We start from the raw sequence: 18,785 nt of genomic DNA, 5'->3' as shown, positions 1-18,785 counted from the left end.
GTGCACAGAAACGGAGAGAGACCTTCTACACAGACTTGTACAACGGCCTAAACAAAAGGATGATTTTGCATGCAGTGCCATGCAGTCAATAGCTATAGAAAGGGATTCAGAGCACTTACATTTGCTAAAACTAAGAAAATAATGGCACAGTGTTGTATGTACAGGGACTGCCTACAAGCAGTTCACTACAACAGAGAGCAAGCAATGACAAAGCAAGAAAACAAGGGGAAAAAAAAAAAAACATGGTGCAGTGGTCAAGTTTAAAAATACAATCTGAAATTCTTATCCAGGAGCATGCTTTGAAAGTCTGGCCCAGGCGGCTCACGCGTGGGACTGGTGTTTGTTAACGCAAAGGTGAGCTCAGCTGCAGTCCAATTGAGGCCTTTCATTCTGCCAGTCGTGGGACAAAACCGGACCATCGTCACGAGCCATGCTCGGCAGCAACTGGTGACACTCTTCTTTACAGGGAAGCCCCGCACGTCTTAAGATGTCTCATCCCTTTTCGCTGACAGCTTTCTGAGAGCCACATTTGTTGCTTCCTGCTCTAAAAGCTGAGAGCGTGTTTCCTCGGCTCCTCTGCGTGCCCTGCCACTTCTGCAGTTCAAAGCAGGGAAACATCCTTTTTTTTTTTTTGCCTCTAACAAGCGTTAATGCTAACATGCAGCATGAAGTAGCCCACTTTCTTCAAGCATACAAGGTTTATATGCTTGTATTTTAAAAAGAAAGCGCTGATGAAGTGATAAATTACTTGGAGCATACCCTTCCTGTCTGCCTTGCATTCAGTCTGCTAAAACTGAACTGCAAGCACTTCACGCAGCAAAAAACATGAGTTTTGTACTCAGATGTGTGGCTCAGAGGAACTCAGATCCATCCCATATTGTCTTTTACATTTTGCCAATCTGGTTTCCAACAAACAAGTATGTATTTTGTACAAATATTAGGAATCATCACAAGAAACCTCCCATCGTGGTTTGTAAACAAACCACTTCACTTGCGATGAGTAACTCTATGAGCAACCTAAAAAATAAGCACAACATGTGCTCAGACTTAGACTCCAAACCCACAAATACTACAATATAGACTGTAAAGACTCAAGTCAGAGAGCAACCTTACATATGCCTTACGCTTTAACTTCCTCTCACCAAGCAGAGGTGCCAACACTTCAAAGGTGGAAAAGCCCAACCTGTACCTCAGGGTTTGCAAAGGGATAAGACATCTTAAAGACAAAATTGTGTTTTCCAAGTGAACAGTATCACCAGCATTTCATGATAATGGAAGACATGGAAGTTAAATGTGTGAGTTAGAAAAAAAAAAAAAAAAGGAGTATTTTAAAAGTCAACTGGATTTTCATAAAAGTTTTTAAAAATGTAAATGTCTATTGCCACCCCAAACTCAATTAATGCTTTTGGATGGATGCTTAGGAAGAAATTAAAAGAAAGACGTAAAGCCAGTAGCTGCAAAACATCATTTTCAGATATTTTAAACTTCCCCATATCAATGGTGCTTTCTGCAAAAAAGGCTGATAAAGAAAGCTTTTCTGATAACTCTGACTATACTATCTTTGGTTTATGACACTTCCAGTCTTCACCTGATGCAAATGAATGCCCATGTCGTACTAGCTGCTTTGCTGTTCACACTGAGTATGAAATTTGGATTTGTGTTTAGTTCTGTTCATTCCGTTCTCAAAGGACACAGCACCTTTATTAATTGTTCATGTATCTGCCAATATTATGGCAACATGGAGCTTTTTTTTTTTTTGACACCAAAGAAGAAATATTTACGATAGTAAGCCCAAACAGTGGCTGAGATGCTCAGACTAGCTCAATTTCAGTAATTAGATTTATTTCAAACCAAGAGACACTGGCTATTCCTTCAACCTGACTATGTCACTAAGCACACCAAACACTACAAGAGTATCAGTTTTAATTATTTAGTTTTCTTCACACATTCAGGCCTTGTACTGAATTGCCAGATCCAGAACTACCTACTCAGATTAACAAGGTGTAAATTTCAGTCTGCTTCTTTATCAGAGGCAATTAAGAGAGCTCAGATACAGTGAAGAACTGGTTTTACCTTCCATTTAGAAGTGACAGCAAACTATGACCTCTTAATTGTTACAAAGATCAATAAAATAATAACACTTCGCTGCTAATAAGACAGTAGTTTTACTGAAACTTGAGTATGTGAATTCGTGAAAATTAAAAAGTATAGGCATAAACTGCTGTATTTTTGTTTTAAGGGGAAGAGAGAACTTACATTATTTGCACGTATCAAAGTATGTTTAGCCATGCATACACATGAAAAAAACAACCCTTAATTGAATTTCAGTCCAGTTGACCTTTAAGTCAGTGCTAAACAGAATGAAAAGCTTTCCTAATGTAAGTCCGTTGCTGTACCTTTGCTCACTGTAAAAGCCATTTTGTGGACTTGACCACTGACAGAAAGCTATATGCTAACCAACAATATTTAACTCTAGAGTTAAACACTAAACTATCTAGAGCCAATACAAGAAGTGAAGCATTTCTACCTCTCCACCCAAAAGACCTCCTCTGTGAGGCTGCGAACAATGAACAGAAAGCTGTTTAGAAATTGAAAAAAAAAAAAAGAGAGATACACCATTGGTTTACAATGGCTCAAATGAAGAGCATCAACTGTTTTCCCTCCTGGAGCTGACAAAACACTGCAGGGCTGAAATGAAAGAGTGTTTAATTTCCTAGCACGATGACACAGCTGTAGCATTTGAGCAGAAAAGAAACAGGGAGAAAGAAGAGACGAGAGAGAAAAAAAGATCTATTTCAAACATTCAATTTCTGCATCACCCATCAATTCTGCAGAAGTGTCAACATAACCGCATCACATGCTTTATTCTAACTACACCAACATTTTAATTACACTAACATTATGACAGATTAGCAGTAAGAAATACCCTTTATTTTCATTTTGTATACAGCAAATTTTTGTCAAAATTATTTTATATACAACATAGATTGTGTTTTTTTTAAACCAGCACATTAGATTTTAAGAACATACACTCCATTTCAACTACCAGTTGCAGCATTTTTATTTTAAGATAAATTGTATTCGTAAATGCAAGCTGTGTGTGCACAACAATTACAGAAAGTAGACCAGTTCTTTCTGGCACTCAAGCATTTAAATGCCAAAAACGTTTTTAATAGATTGTACTCCTCGTGAAGGTACTAAGAATTTCTTCTGTGAAAAAAAAGAGAAGGAAAGAAAGAAAGAAAAAAAACACGACAGGAGGAAGATTTCACATGTTCTCAAATGCGATGATTTGACAGTGACATGCCACGCACACCACTACTTGGAATTCTTGTTTCTTTTGTATACATGTGAAGCCCCACTTTGGATGTTGCCTTGTGCCTTTTTGCTCTTATGAAACTGTTCTGTTATAAATCCCACTGAGGATCATAGAACAAATTAAGAGAGAGGATGTAGTTTCTTCAGATGCAGGACATGAATGGTACAAACATAAGTTGCAAGCTGGATGAACGTTATTGGTACCAAACCTGTGAGGGCAGAGCTCACACTCCACTGAGTAAAAGAGCTATAATACCTGTAACATCAGAAGCAAAGACAGCATAACCTGAATGTCCAAACGTATTCTTTAAAGCTCCCATTTCCATATGCTTTTCATTTTGCAAATCTGAACTGTCTGGGATGGTAATTCTCCTATGATGTGCCTCTGCCCAACGCTCTTCAGGGGGAACGGGGCGAAGCCTATTACTTCGAGGGACCAGCACTCTCCTGCTGCTCATCAAATGGGGACAAAGATATTAGCAAAGCATTTCTCGCTCTCAGTCAGCTAACAGGTCAGTTCAGCAGATAACACACATTACTGCCTATCAGTTTGCTGGGACAGTGGCCGACTGCTGTGGATTTGAAGAGGACAATGCCTGCAATAAATACTGATTGCGTAGATCTCAGTGGGCAGGAGCACCAAAAATGGGTCTTTCCCGCCCTGCTCTAAAGGATGTAATAAAGCAGTAACACAAAACCCTGTGAAAAAGGCTGCCAACAACTACTGCAGAACTGCAAGCTCCACTCTTCAAACCGTAATTCTCAAGTCTCCAAGATTCCTTGCTCCTCCCTTCCACTACACTCACACAGGAGGATGTGACAGCATTTGGTTCCTTGCAGTAATTCAGCGTCAGCTTCTCAGCAGAGCCTCTGCCTCTTTCAGTGCACAGGGTGGTGGACTGTGCTACGCACCATGGAAGGACCACATCGTGTTAGGTCATCATTGCTACTGGCTGATGGGGAGCAAGCTGAAGGCAGGTTTTGACAGGGGAGAAAGGACTACCTCCTCTCCTTGCTCAGGCTGCTGAACGCAGCACAAGGACGCAGCTCCCCACGCACATTTTGTATGCCCATTTTCACAAGGAGGTCACCCATGGCGTGTTTGCCACCTCTCAGGTTCCACTGGGGCTCCAAAACTCACTTTGTAAATACACAAAGCCAACAGCTGCAGCTGAAACCAGTGAGATCACTAGTCCATACATACGTAGCAACGCCAGAATACAAGGCGTACTGCGGACAAAAAAGCAAGCAGACTTCCACCTGGGATGACATGGCTACCAGTGGCCTCTTCAGTCAAAGCCTGTGTCAAGCCGCAGCTACAAAGGGTGGGCGGACTGTGTGTAGTGGTCACAGCAACCACAGGGCTGTCCATCCCAGTCCCTGAAAATAGGGCTGGAATAAGGATAACTGCCCATTCCATCTGGGAATTCCTTCACATCGTGTAAGTATCAGTCAGACAAGCTACGGCAGATGCAGCGTTTGCTTATCACACTAATTTGAAAGAGTATCTGTATAAATGAGTTAAGTGTTGTTTAAGAGACGACAGTGATTTCGAACTTTGAAAACTGGGAAGGGGAGGATGACTGTTTGTGATCTATGAAGTGAAAGATACGGATTTAGGGTGTGTCTTGCGAGTGACTTCCCAGAGCACTGCAGTGTGGTTTTATAGCAGATGATTTTTTCAGCATGAAGCCTAAAAGCCAAGGTGAGGTTTCTTTTAAGAAGCATAGCACGCACGAAGTACTTCCAATGTATCTGTGTAAGAGCTGATCATGTTACACACGGATTAGACAGAGAGCTGAGCAGAGTCAAAATCTGTATATTATGACACCACAAAGAGCATTATGAATTCTCAAGCTATGTGTTCCTTAAAGGCTCAAGCAGACCACACTGAAAGAAACTGTTAGCTCTTTCTTCTCACAGTCAAGTCCTCCAGTTCTTCAACCACGCAATGATCACCATCTACGGAAAACAATTTACTGCAAATATCAAGAAATGGGTAGTAAACACTATCATTTGTAAACGCCTGCAAAGACTCAGAGTGAAGTCCATACTGCAGAATTTAGGCTGGCCAAGATCTGGCAGAACAGGCAGAACAGTGCTATCGACAAATAACAAAATTGCCAAAATCTACAACTTGATGCTCAACAGAAATTGAAATAAAGGAATAAACAAACACAGTGACTACAAGCATTTACAAGATGCCACAAAGACAAATGTATTCTATATGAAATGGAGTGCACTGTCCTTAAAATTAAAACATTCCCATTGTTCTCACCACAGAATGAACAAGACCTGCACTATCCCCATGTCATCTATTTAACTATGTCAGGAGTACTGAGATGAGATTTTACCAATGCAGACATCATTCAGCTCAAGTCATCCTAATACATAAAATCGGAAAAATGTGCAAAATTCAGATACGTACCTGATCTACTAATCCTGTCAATCCTATCCATGCTAGGAGATGAGATTCGAATTCGAGGGCTGCTCTGATTAGAGGATTCAGAACCCCCATCAGCGAAAGAGTCTTCAACTGTGAAGAGTATTTCTTTCACGCATTTGTGACAGACGTTGTGCTGACACGGAAGGATCAGCGGGTGGGTGAACAATTCCTTGCATGCTGGGCAGATGAGCTCTCTTTCAATACTCTTTGTGGCAACCTTCATGACAGAAAGAGGGGAAAAACAAGAGTAAGCGCAGAAGGCGTGAGCCGCTAGGACTTAGTGCATGTTGTACCCGTGCATGTCACCAAACCCCAGCTCTGCTGAAGGATGGTTGGTGTCAGGTGTTCTAAGGTGCTGCTCTGGTTAACGCTCCAAGCAAACCTTTATTAACATTTATGAAAGCAGTGACAACACTCATTTCAGCCGAAATGCACACGGCTACTGTGCGCGGTTCATCTTTAGGTCACGTCTGCATTGCAGAGGAGGAAAGCAGAGGAGGGGAGTAGTCTCGGTTGCACCTAAGGACCTATTGAAATGAAAGCAACCACGCTGCTCAACAATAGCAATCCACGCGTTTAAGTCAGCTTGCTTTACAAAAAGGAAGGGGGGAAAAAAAAAAAGGAATTAAGTGTCATATCGATTAAACAACAGGCTCCCCCGCCGCGTAACTCGCGTGTAGGCACGGACATGCTGTGACTTCGTTAGCCGACAGTCCGAGCCGAGCACACGCATTTATTTCTGCACAAAGCGTTGCCCCCCGATGCTCGCAGCCCTCCAGCACCGACCTCCACGGCGGCACGAAGGGGGCTGCCAGGGGCGACCTGCTCTTGCTCGTCCCTCCCCAGCACCGCTTCCCTCGAAGCCCCCAAAAGTAAAGGAAAAAAAAATAAATTAAAAAACGCACAAAAGCCCCAACCGCACAGCGAGGCTCGGCTCGGGCGCCAGCCCCCGGCGGCGTCGCACCGCGGGACGGGGGGGGTCATGGTAGCGACATGGCGACACCGCCGCCCCCCGCCTCATGCCGCACTCACCTCGGGCTCCAGCCCGTCGCCCTCCATGCCGGCGCCTCACGCGGCCGCAGGCTCGGCGGCTGTCGGGGCGTCGGGCCGGGCGGGAGGGCGGAGGAAGAGAAGGGAAGGGAAGGGAACGAGGGAGAGGGACGGAGACCGCCCGCCCACTGCCGCTGAGCGGGGCGCGGCCGCGCACAATGGCGGGCGGGAGGCGGCGGCACCTGGAGCCGTGGGGGGCGGCCACGCCCGGCGGCAGCGGCCCGGCAGGGGGCAGGCACGGCTCGGCACGGCCGCGGCGCTCGGACCCTCTCCTCGTGGAGGGGACGACCTCGGCACCCAGACATTTGCCCGTTCACCTCGGGATACGGCGCCCAAGGACCCCCCTCGGCGGCAGAGGCCCCCAGGAGCATGGCTCCCTGTCCCGTCCCGTCCCGTCCTCACAACGTGTGCCCTCACCACAGCCTGCCTCCTGCCTCACCGGCACCCCAAGTGCCCCTTGCACCACAGTCGGGGAGAACCGAGGCCTCTGCGGTCCCCTGGCCCACCTTGTGGAGGCTATTTCTGAGGCCCCAAGCGGAGGCACGCGGTGTCCTTGCACTACACAAGCAGAGGTTTAGTCCATGAGAACAGGTGGACTGCGGCAATCTCGAGATGCTGTCCACTCAACAAGCCCTAAAACTGACCTACACATTACTGCATAGCCTGTCTGAAAGGCAGACGCAAGGATAAGAAGTTCATTTCTGCTCTCAGAGTTGTTCTTTGTGTCAGTCAATAAACAGGCTTGAAATGTCTTGCTTGGGTTCTGGTCATTACATGGCGGCTTCAGCAGCCTGGCCGTGAGATCTGAATGGAAAATTTCACTCTGGAATTACGAAGCCAGAGGTGATGTTTTTGCATAGCCAGCACTACAAAGAACGTTATTTAGAGAACACACGTAAAAATTTGATTTCACGTTTAGTTTAGAACGGAATTCATAAAAGTAGATGGGTGCTCTCGCAATGACCCTGCCAATGCCAGTGACGGGCGGTGTGTGTATTCAGACCAAAACGTGCCACTTAAACCAGCGAGGGGGCAGAACAGGCTGGCAGGGATGTGCTGGGCCGTCTGCCTCCCCACCAGGTTTTGTGCAGCCATCTGTGAGCTTGTGAGTAAAAATGTCATCCCCAAATCTCGTCTATTATCCCCAAATTTCCTGGATATTACAGGCAGGCTTTAAAGGATCTCGCTCTTAAGAAGCCCTCGTCTGCATTAGTGCATCACTCACTGCCGACACTGGACGTGGTCGACTTGGGTCCAAATGAGCGAACTATCATCCGCAGACCAGAATGAAGCCGGTCTGGCTCTGCTGCTGCCTTCGGTAGTGTCAAGGACTTTGCCTTGGGCCAGGAAAACCGCCCTGCTCCTCATGCCGGTGGTGCAGTGCCAGCAAAGGCTGACATTAGTGCAGGCAGACCTGGGGCATGCGTTGACTCCAGCTTCCCCACAGCCCTGCAGGGGCATCCCCGTGCCAGCTGCTCTTACGGTCAGGACGTGTGGGTGACTGCTCAATCCCCTGATAGATCGTTAAGGCATTAACTTGCTTGTGTCTGTTTGCTCTGGCTTCAGGGTACTTTAGAGCAGGATTTTAATTACCACCTCCTCCTCCACCACCACCATGTTAAGACATGTGCCAAAAGCTGCATTAACACTGAGTTGCTGAGAGAAAAAGAGAACGGTTAGGCATCACTGGTAAGTTAAAGAAGTAAGAGCAGAAGCCACTGCCAGAAGGGACTCCTGCTCTTGGCCTCTGCAGAAGGGGATGGTAAGACCAGCATGGCTACGGTGTCAGCCCTACTCGCCTGCTTTGCTTCTAGAGACACATGTGCATCAGCTGGACACCTGTTGTGCTAACGAGGGGTTTCTTTTACACCAAGGAGTCCCTGTAAAGACTGAAGATGGCTCAGCCCTTCCTGCAGAGCCCGCTCCCACCCCTCAGCCAGGGGCCTGGCTGGGAGCTGCTGGCCCTCCTCCAGCAGCAGCATGCAGCTGAAACTGGAGGGGAGCAGGGGCTGTCACCCCTGTTCTGCCGCCTCCCTGAGGTTGAACACACTCGTTCATTCAACCAGTACTACCGAGCATTCATCCCATGCGCTCATCTGCACTAATTATCAGTGCAATTCAAAGAAGAGCAAAGTTTTCAATTAGTTGTAAAAATCCTGCACTTCTCAGACAGTATTTGGGCTGTGATCAGGGTCCTGCAGTTTTAAGCAGTACAGCCCTGCCCCAAAGAGCTCAGGGCATTCTGGCAACGCCTCCACTGCCTTCAGCAGCCATGCTCAAAGTCACTACCAGATTTTCCAAGACAATTTTGTTTGCACTACTTTTCCACCCTACGCTCATCTCCTGAACCGAACCACTGTCTGGCTGGCAGGAGACTTGCACCACAGCAGAGCCAATGTGTACACAGCAGAAACACACAGGATGCCATGTGAGACTTGTTCCTGAGCTCACACGACAGTACGGGCACAGTCCTAGGGACTGAGCTACCAGACAGACACCTTCCTCCCCATGCAATGGAAAGTATTTTCTGCCAGGGTGGAAGCAGTGGGGTTTTAGACCACATTCATCTCTCTGTAAATTGTCACTGGCGAGATCTGCTTCTCTACTTAGCCTTGAGAAGTTCAGCCTCGAAGATGGCTGTTTTCCCCAGGATTTACTCAGTCCTGCAGGCTGAAAGACGCATGGTTAGCTCAGCAATAAGGCAGGACTTTATGCTGCCTGAGAGAAATGTGTCCATTTTGGCTTAGGAATACAGGCTCATCTTTGTCTTCCTGACAACTACCCTTCAGCTGCGTCATCCCGAACAGCCAGCAAGGGCCCACAGACCTCGGGTGTTTGACAATAAAATTAAGGATTGCTTGAGGATTTCTGGGCATAAATTTAGAACTATCAAGCCCTAATCCTTTGGTTCTAGTTGTTTATCTGCCCTGCAGAGAAGTGCTACAGGCCCACAACCTTCATGGTCGGACGGGTTTCCTAACGAATCCCATAACCTGATCAGCTGGACCAAACAAGTTTGGAAGGTCACATTAGCTGCTGCTTGTGCACGCAGAGTGCTCAGCCAATAAAGACTGTGCTCATCAAACTGCCAGCATTTTAGGTTTGTGCTCAGCTTTGGAAAGGATTTGTATTGGATCAGTATATCTTGGCTTTTCCACCTTGTGCCGTGTGTACAGTATTCTGTTTCACATCCAGGACGCGTGGCGAGCAACAGCATCAGGGGATCCAAGGCGCAGCCACAGGCAACAGTCTGCACAGAGGGCACTGCTGTTTCCCTCCCTCCCTTGTAATTACTTGCTGAGAAAATGAAAGAATTACCACTGAAAGGTTTCCTAAAAGAATACAGAATTCAGACTGAAATACCTTCCAGCTCTCTCTTATGGGATTCTAGAAGAGAAGCATACCTGTGAATAAATACTACTGTTTAGCAGAAATGAAATATAGGAGTTATTTTTAAAAGGATTTAGAACTTCAAAAGTTTATGTATAAGAAATCCAAATTACAGGAAGCTCACCCATGGGCTTGGTTTCTGATGCCATATAAGATATGGTGTGAAAAGCATGAAAAATACAGACGTGGCAGAGGGTGGGCTGCTGTTCTGCCCGGATGCCTTCCCTCCTCCACTTCTGGTGGCCGCTCTCTCCACAACCATCACAGAGGGGCAGCCCACCCTCACCCCCTCACATCACCTGCTCTTGTCAGCTCCTCAGAGAACCACTGCTGAAACGGTGAGGGCAGGCCTGCAAACACACCTTCCACACACAGGCTGACTAGCCCAGATAAGTAATTCAGATTAAAAGCTGCAAAGACAGGCAAATTGGATTTTAGTTCCTCTTAGCCACCAGATTTCAAACTCAGGCTCCTCTGCAATACCTGGCTTAAGCTGTTACCTGAAACTGAACTCTGAGTTACCTTTACAGCTTTTTTAACCCAAGTCTTTCAACCCAAGTCACCTTTCTACACAAGCACCCCTCTCAACACAATCAAACACTAGTCTTGATGCTCTGAGCAGGAGTGAAATTCGTGTTCAAGCAAACTGTCCTCATGGGGACTCGAAATCTAGACAAGCCCTTTTCTGCTCATCAGCAAGAGATATGAAAAGCTTTTCTTCTGAAGGATGAGGAGTACGACTCAGGTTCACATGAGTAAGGCAGCTCGGAGCAAACCTCCAAGTCCCAGCAGCAGTAATCTCTGCTTATTTCCTTTTTGCAGCTCCTCATGTGATTCATTTTTGTACCGCTGCCCAACTCTATCTCTTACTCCCACCTGGGGAAAGAATAAATGCCATCACAAAAGAGCTGTACATCAGTCACTATATAAAACGAGGCAGAAGACAGGGACAGAAACTGGTGTCACCTGCAGGGTCCGGACGGAGAACATGCAGAATTTCAAACGCTTTTAAAACTATTCTCAGAAAGTTCTCATGTTCATGTCATATGGAATCTGGGGCTTGTTTCTAGTACTGTCCGTTTCTCTAAGTGCTTCTTCTGGAGAAATGTTATTTATTCCGTTCCTCGTAAATCACAAGTTCTTGGTTTCTGCAGACCATACTGAGAGCATGAATACATCTTAGAGCAGAGCAAATGAGTGAGATAAAAACAGAGAAGACTAGGGATTTGACTAAAAAACAGAGTATACCATGATCCATATTTCAACAAAATCAATAGCTATTGCACAAGGACAGTGCCAGTGTTGCTGTCCTATCTCTGAAATTCACACTATTTTATATCAGTTTACTGATTTTATTCTACTTGCAGGAAAACGCCTGAGGTGGTTCTAAAGAAGGGACGAGTATTATTATCAATCACACCATCAGACACAAATATTTCTTCACAGCATCTAAAAATACTTCGAAGTTAAAACTACAAGAGACATAGATGAATTCCAGTGAAGGAAACATAGGTCTGTGTGAGTAAAACAATTTTGAGTGGACTGAGGGTGAATAACTGCAGGGGTATTCATGTGGCTGACTGCTGCAAAAGGAAACTTACACACAGTGAGAAATAAAGAGAAGGAAAGAAGCCTGAAACCCTTTCGATAATATTATGGCATTTTTATGACTGTCCTTTCCTGTGATTTGAACTGGGATTTAAAAGTCCTGAAAGAAAGTTATACAATCTCCTAATGCCTCAGTGCCTCTGCTATAAAATGCACGTGATTGTTAATCTATCTCACAGGGATATTTGGGAGTGCTCAGATGCTACTGTGACGTTTGTGACAGGTGCCTTGGGGGCCTAGGATATCTCACAGAGCATTGTACTGAGCCTAAGCAGATGTCGTGGGTGTATGGATTACACGAGGACTGGCTTCTTGGGGCTAGAAGTGTTACACGCGTCTTTGTGTCCCAGGTACAACGTGCAACTCGTGAAACAGAGTCACAGGGGAATAATCAGTACAAATCATTAGGAAAGATAATGAGTTTGTGAAGTGATGTCCCCCTGGGGGACAGCAATATGTAATGATTTGCCCTGGTGTGAGAGCTGACAAGCTAAGTGGAAAAACAGCATGACTGCCAAAAGAGATAACGTGCCCAGGGTGCAGGCGCTGGTGTGCAGGGAGGGAATTATACCTGTTGGGATGTCACACCGCAGAGACAGGAGCGTGTGAGAATAATGAATTGGTGATATATCCTCTTTCCCTAACAGGAGCTCTTTGTTTGGAGAAAACCAGATGTTTAGCAGTTAACACAGAATACATTAATGCTCCCTGGCTTTGTTGCAACAGCTTTATTGATGTGAGAGGTTTGGAAAGGCAAAACTGGGGTAATGGGATCTGTGAGCAGTAATACCCTGCTCCTAAGCATGTATGGTTTACCACACAGAAGCATCCTTTTGCTGGCATGATTTATGTCACCTGAGAAAGAAGCTTCATTATCGCAGCAGAGTATCTCTCGGCTCCTGGATAACATCAATAAATTACAAAGGGGCTGTAATCTAAACCCCGGGCTGGAGGTAAAGACATGCAAGAGGAAAACACGGAAAGCGGGAGGCCTCCGAGGTGGCCCCTGGAGAGCCAGAGGCAGAGTGACCGCCACTATGGCAAGTCTGTAAAGGTCACAGGACAGCTACTGCTCCGCTTTCCTTCACACACATCAAGCATCTCTGGGGTTGGGACTTGGCAATGCGATTCTCTGCGTATAAAGAACAGCACTGTTTGCAGTAAACACGCACATTTCACTCCAATGTGCTAACTCGGCTGTCTATCGAGGCATATGCTCTCATGGAGGGAAGTCTGATCCAAGCTACCAGCACAGGCGGCACACGCTGTCACCCCCTCGCAGGGAAATCATGGGCAAAAGGAGCTTCTTGCCTGAAACGCTCCATGATTTTGTGTACCGTGTAAAATGGATGGGACGGGAACAAGACCCGGCCATCCAAATTGACCCAGGAGCCCTGGGCATGGCTGCTGCTGGACCAGGAGAAGCAGGAGATCACTGGGGAAGGCCCTCTCTCAACCAGGCCCAAGGGGCCTGCACTTGGAAGAGGGGAGAGGGACAGGAAATCCGTGGTGGACGCAAAGAGTAGTGTGTAAAGGCAGCTCTGGAGCTGGCCTAGGACGTCTCCAGGACGCACTCAGAACAAGCATAATCTTCCAAATCACCCCTTTGTTTGTCACACTTGGGTTTAAGGTTAAAAATGCAGTGCCTACTTCATGTTTTCTAAACCCGTCAGGGCAGAGTCTCTGAGGGGAGGGGAGAAGAAGCGCTCCCTCTTCTTTGTACATGCACCAGCAGCTCACAAACACAAGAAGTTGGATTTATTACCCCCTTCTTGTGAGAAATGCACTCGCTACTTTCCCTCAAAATATTTTCAAGCCCTGAATCATTTCCTGCGGGTGACACTTCCCACTCCAGCACTGCCCGCAGCCAGTCCAACTGTGGGTGACAGGAAAAGTACCCATCACCCTGCCAGCCTGTGTGCGGCCCCGTTGGAGCCCCACGTCCACAGGTTAGCGGAGGGACGAGCTGCATGAGCGCCAGATGCCGAACTGACGGGCCGAGCAGTGCCCCGCATGGCTGGGTTTTGTTGGCTTTCATCCAGCGGCCGCAGTAGCGTGCTGTGAGCGTGAAGCGGGCGCACAAAATATATCGTGCACAGAGGCATGCTAACAAACAAGTTAAATAAATAAATAAATAAATAAACAAACAAGAATGATAATAATAATACTATAGGATGATATAATAAATAGTAATGCATTATTATTTATAATGCATGTATATCATTTATAATAATGAAATAACACAAAATATAAAGAAATCATATACATAAAATAAAAAAATAAAAATAAAATAAAATTATATAAAATGAAATAATACAACGTATAATGTAATGAATGAAATAATATACATAAAATAAAATGAATAAAAATGAAAAAATAATAAAATAAAATGAAATGATACAAAATAAAATGTAATGAAATAATATAAATAAAATAAAAATAAAATAGCAAAATGAAATGAGATAAAATACAATAAATAAAATTAAAAATAATAAAATGAAACGAGATGGGATGAGATAAAATAAAATAAAATAAATAAAATAAAATAAAATAAAATAAAATAAAATAAAATAAAATAAAATAAAATAAAATAAAATAAAATAAAATAAAATAAAATAAATAAAAATAAAATAACGTAAAATAAGGTAAGATAAAGACGGAGGGGACGTGGGAAACGCCGGGAGGAGGAGGCGGAGGCGGCACCGCCCGCCCCATCCCAGCCCGGCGGCGTCCCGCGGGCGCGCCCCTCGCCCCGTCCCCGGCCGCAGGGGCTCCCGGGTCGCTCCCCGCGCCCCCCGCTCGCCCCCTACCTTTCCTCGCTCCAGCAGCTCCGCGATGTAGCCGAAGCGGCCGCCCTCGGCCGCCCCCGCCATGCCGCAGCCGCCGGGGGCGTTGCGGGAGTGCCGGCGGCCGGGCGACGGCGCCTCGGCCGGCGGGGGCGTCCGGGGGGCACGGCGGGGGAGCGGAGCCGGGCTCCCGTCGCCTGTGGGCGGCTGGTGTCGGTGTGGGGAGGTGTGCGAGGGCGTCGGCACGGGGCGTCTGCTGCTGGCATGCAGTGCAGTGCAGTGGTCGGCACGGCAGCGCCCGTGCCCGGCCGGCTGCATGACTGCGGGGGGCGTCAGGCAGGGTGGAACTTGGTCTGCATGCCCGGCCTGCGCTGCCGCCCGGGCGGGAGGGATGCGGCGTGCCCGGACTCAGCCGAGGCACAAGTACGGGTCCCGGCACCCTGCTGCTTGGGAAGGCGATCCTCGGGGCCTGCTGAGGCGTTCAGGGGGCTAGCTACCAGGACGGCCTCTGCAAAACTCCGTCCAGAATAGGTGGCCAAGGGCACCCCGTGGGGTGGCCGGCGATGGATGCTTGAGGCATGGCACGTGTTGCACCCCTGCTCCGTGATGGCCTCTGCTCTCCACAGCTGGAATCACCTGCTAATAATGATGGAAGCAGGACGGGTCACTTCAGCTGAGTTCTTCCTCCCCTGGTCCCTCGCCAGCTCTCCCCCAGACTGAGGGGTGGAAGGGGACAAGCCTCCCTTACCCTTTGGATATCGGGTGGCCCATGGGGCACATCACCCCGGTGTGGTGAACACATACTGAAGGGTGTTTTATAACGGGATAACATATCCCTTTGGAGGCTGTATTTACTAAGCTTGTTGATACAGTAGTAATGCTATACTGTATTCTCTCTGCAGGTTACTCACGGAAACAATATACCTTTCTTTCTCAAGAAACGGGACTCATGAATAGCTACCGGACTGTTCTGTTACTAGATACTGTAGAATTACATATATCAGATGATTCATTAATCAAATAGCCTGTTATTGGGATATAGACAGGCTTTCAGCATTCCCCCTCTTGCTTTTGTGCAAGTAGCAAACAGTTTATCAGAATAAACAATGGGCAGTGTCACGGTGGACAGTCAGTTGTCATCGCCCACGCAGCTGAGAAGCCTGTGATATATAATTTAACTCCAACTGAGATATTTTGCTCCTCTGATCTACTTCCAGCTCACCAAGTGGCAGTCATGTGGGGAAGATTTGATGCTGTAGTTTGGGAGGGTACAAGGACAGCCAGGGGCTGGGGACGAGGGCTGCACAGCTCCTCACCTGGCTGCACCCAGGCTCCGCACCAGCCACAGCGCCCCAGTATCGGAGAGGGTTGCACTGTGGCATCAGCATCAACCTCTGAACGATAACCAGAGCTCAGCAGCAAACATACCTTTGACCGTGCTGGTCAGTAATGACGGGCCATGCAAAAAGCTGAGGAATTTACAGCCCTTCCTGCTCAGTACAGGAGACGATGGCTCCTCACTGCTGCCTTCAGCTGGAGGCGCGTCTGCGCCTGTGCCTCGTGGCAGGGCTGTCACATTCGTGATAATCGACGCCCAGCGCTCTGCGAGGCCATGCTCTGACGTGGCATGTGTCTGTCTGGCGTCCTTCAGCCGTGAATCACACCGGTATTTTGAACTAGCTGCTCTGAACGATTCCTGCTTACAAAAGAGATGTAAATGTAGCCCAAGTCATGAAGGGCAAGGAGGATACAGGAGAAGAAGGACGAAGCTGATGGTTCTTTCATGCTCTCTTCTTGGAGAGGTTTTGTTTCAGCACTAGCTCTGTTAGCATCCTGGGCTCCGGTGGCTGTCAGTGATGGGCAAGCAGGACAAGGTCACTGCCTGCTTTTGCATTGATCTTAAATCTTTGGCAGTGGCATCCTCCCAGGTGGCTCTTTCTGGGAAGATCCCTGTACAACAGCCATCTGTGCCATCAGCCCTGCAGAAGAAGTTGTTCCAGCAGACTGCTGCAAGGCTTGTGGGGCCTAATGGATGGGTCAGTATCACTCACACAAGCTGTCCCCACAGATCTAGACTGGCCAGGGGGTTGGGACTGTTCCCTGCAGCAGATTATCAATTCACTTGGCCATCCCAAGGGGTCCCATCTACCTCCCCTGGGACAGAGGAAAGTTTGCACCAGACTATCTCGAGCGGCTGCAGGCTGACAGGGGAATGTGTGCTTGGAAGGCCAGGGACAGGTGGAGAAGCCTCATGTTTTTGCAGCTGGTGGCCCAGGGGCTTTAGCCCCACTTGGTATCTGGTTGCTGTGTTTCACACAACCTTTGCAAGGTAGGCTGTATGGCAGAAATAGCGGGGAGTGCCTCACCTGCTCCACATAAATCGCTGGTATGAATTTGCTTTTTGTGCTTTTCTTCCCTCTGTTTCCTGTCTCAGGTTGGTTCCTTTCTATGGAAGCTGGACGTCTGAAAATGAATCAAAACTTCAGTAATCAGGAAATTATCAATGTCAGAACACGTCATGTTTTGTTGAAATGAAACACTAGAATGATTTAATCTCCTTTATATCACTTAGACTAGAAGTGTCTCCAAAAAAGCAAGGATTCTGGGCCCAATTATTCACCAATAGTTTTATACCAGTGGAAAATCTGGCCCTGCATTGTTATCCTGAAATGTTACGTGGCACAGTACTTTACCCTGACACATTGGTATAGAATGCAAATTGTAAAGGAAATGTATGTTTCCTGACCTGTGAATTACATTGATTCTCCTAGGACAGCAGTGACAGCTCTAGATTTTCTGGTTGATGTCCTCCATCTAAGTTTCTAATTCCTAACTGAATCTGCGCAGTGAAGCCTGACACTATTTTCTTTTTGCTCCTTCAGGATTGTAAAGTGTTTTCCCATTTCCACAGTACAGATAATACACTCAGGTATGCACCTGTGGTAGCAGTCCAGCATCATCCTCAGCAGGGGCCTTCCCCCGCTGCACACCATGTGTGAAGTTGCTGGCCATCGTGACCTAAGGAAATCTACTCAAAGGTGGGTTTGAAAGCAGCTGCAGGTGGCCATACAGAAAGGGCTAATAGAAATATTTCAATACTAATGAGATACAGAGTGCTGTGCTTCTATTTTACAGTATTCATGGGGGAAATGGATCTGTGTAGGTGCACTGCCATCTTGGAGGACTCAAATGTCACCAGCAATTTCAACACCAGAGCACCAGAGATGGCAAGAAAGATGATGCTATAGGTAGTGGAAAAGTGTGCCAACATTCACTAGGACCTACCTCAGTGTTAAATTGTACATTTGGGCAAACATCTGAAATCATGAAAAAACAAAACACAAAACATGCATATCCAGGGACATATGCCTCTGGTAAGGGCTATGGCCTGCATTAATTCTCCTAACAATTTTTAGAGGCCTACATCCGAATTGAGCAATAATGAAGAGAATTTGTGTAAATAGTTTACAAATTTTATGTAAACTGCTTCCTTCCGTGGGGAGTGATGTTGATGGGAACTGTCATGAAGAAGAAGAAAAATTGCCTTAAAATAGATGAGACCTTCTGATGGTTGTAAAGGTTTTGTAAGCAGGGCAAATGTGACCAAACTGTATTTCAAAGCTTGCAGTACCTGCTCGCAGATCTAAAGCTCTCTCTGCAACAAAACCCATCCCCACTAGTTCCTTTTGGGACCACAGGGTTGTTTCCATTCCCACCTTCGCTGCTTTATGGATAATAAAAGGGATAACCATCTCAAGTCTTTTAGTAAGCAGTCAGGGAGCCGTCTACTTCTGCATCCATTCCATGTTCAGCTGAGGTTCCACCAAAGCCACCCCAAGAAAACAAACTCCTGCCCCTGCTCTCTGACACTGGTGTTAATGGCCCCTGCTCTGGGTCTGGACTGAGTCTGCGATTCCTGGGAACCCCCAGATCTCTTTCCACACTGCAGCTGACTATTTACATCCTTGCTTCGTGTTGGGGAATGTGATTTTGCCTCCTCCACATCTCTAGTCTAGACCTCCTTAGCGATCTGATTTTTATTCCCCACCAACACAGTCTGAAACAGGGTTTTACTGAGTTTTGCATACCTCATTCTGATAGATACTGACAAACCCCAAAAGATCCCTAAACACGTAGCACTGAATATAGCACACAAACAGCAACAAGCCACACAGACACTGAGGCAG

General features: G+C 46.7%; 1 protein-coding gene across 3 annotated transcripts in view; it reads right to left on the bottom strand.

The window, feature by feature from the left end:
• Positions 1-18,785, bottom strand: part of TRIM36 (tripartite motif containing 36) — a 34,266-nt gene that overhangs the window by 13,220 nt on the left and 2,261 nt on the right. The window contains exons 2-3 of one of the 3 annotated variants that reach the window (XM_083816878.1): positions 14,623-17,061; positions 5,747-5,981 (exon numbers count right to left, since the gene is read on the bottom strand). In XM_083816878.1, the coding sequence (XP_083673004.1) occupies positions 5,747-5,981; positions 14,623-14,916 (529 nt within the window). In that variant the 5' untranslated portion in view covers positions 14,917-17,061. Of the gene's footprint in view, positions 1-5,746; positions 5,982-6,796; positions 7,671-14,622; positions 17,572-18,785 lie in introns of those variants that run through there. The other 2 variants (XM_083816879.1, XM_083816880.1) reach the window with 2 other exon arrangements.

The sequence above is a fragment of the Anser anser genome (genome assembly GCF_964211835.1).
Source record: "Anser anser genome assembly, chromosome: Z".
In the NCBI taxonomy this organism is placed as follows: Eukaryota; Metazoa; Chordata; class Aves; order Anseriformes; family Anatidae; genus Anser; species Anser anser.
Note: the sequence above shows the minus strand (reverse complement) of the source record. Positions and strands in the feature narration are given on the sequence as shown.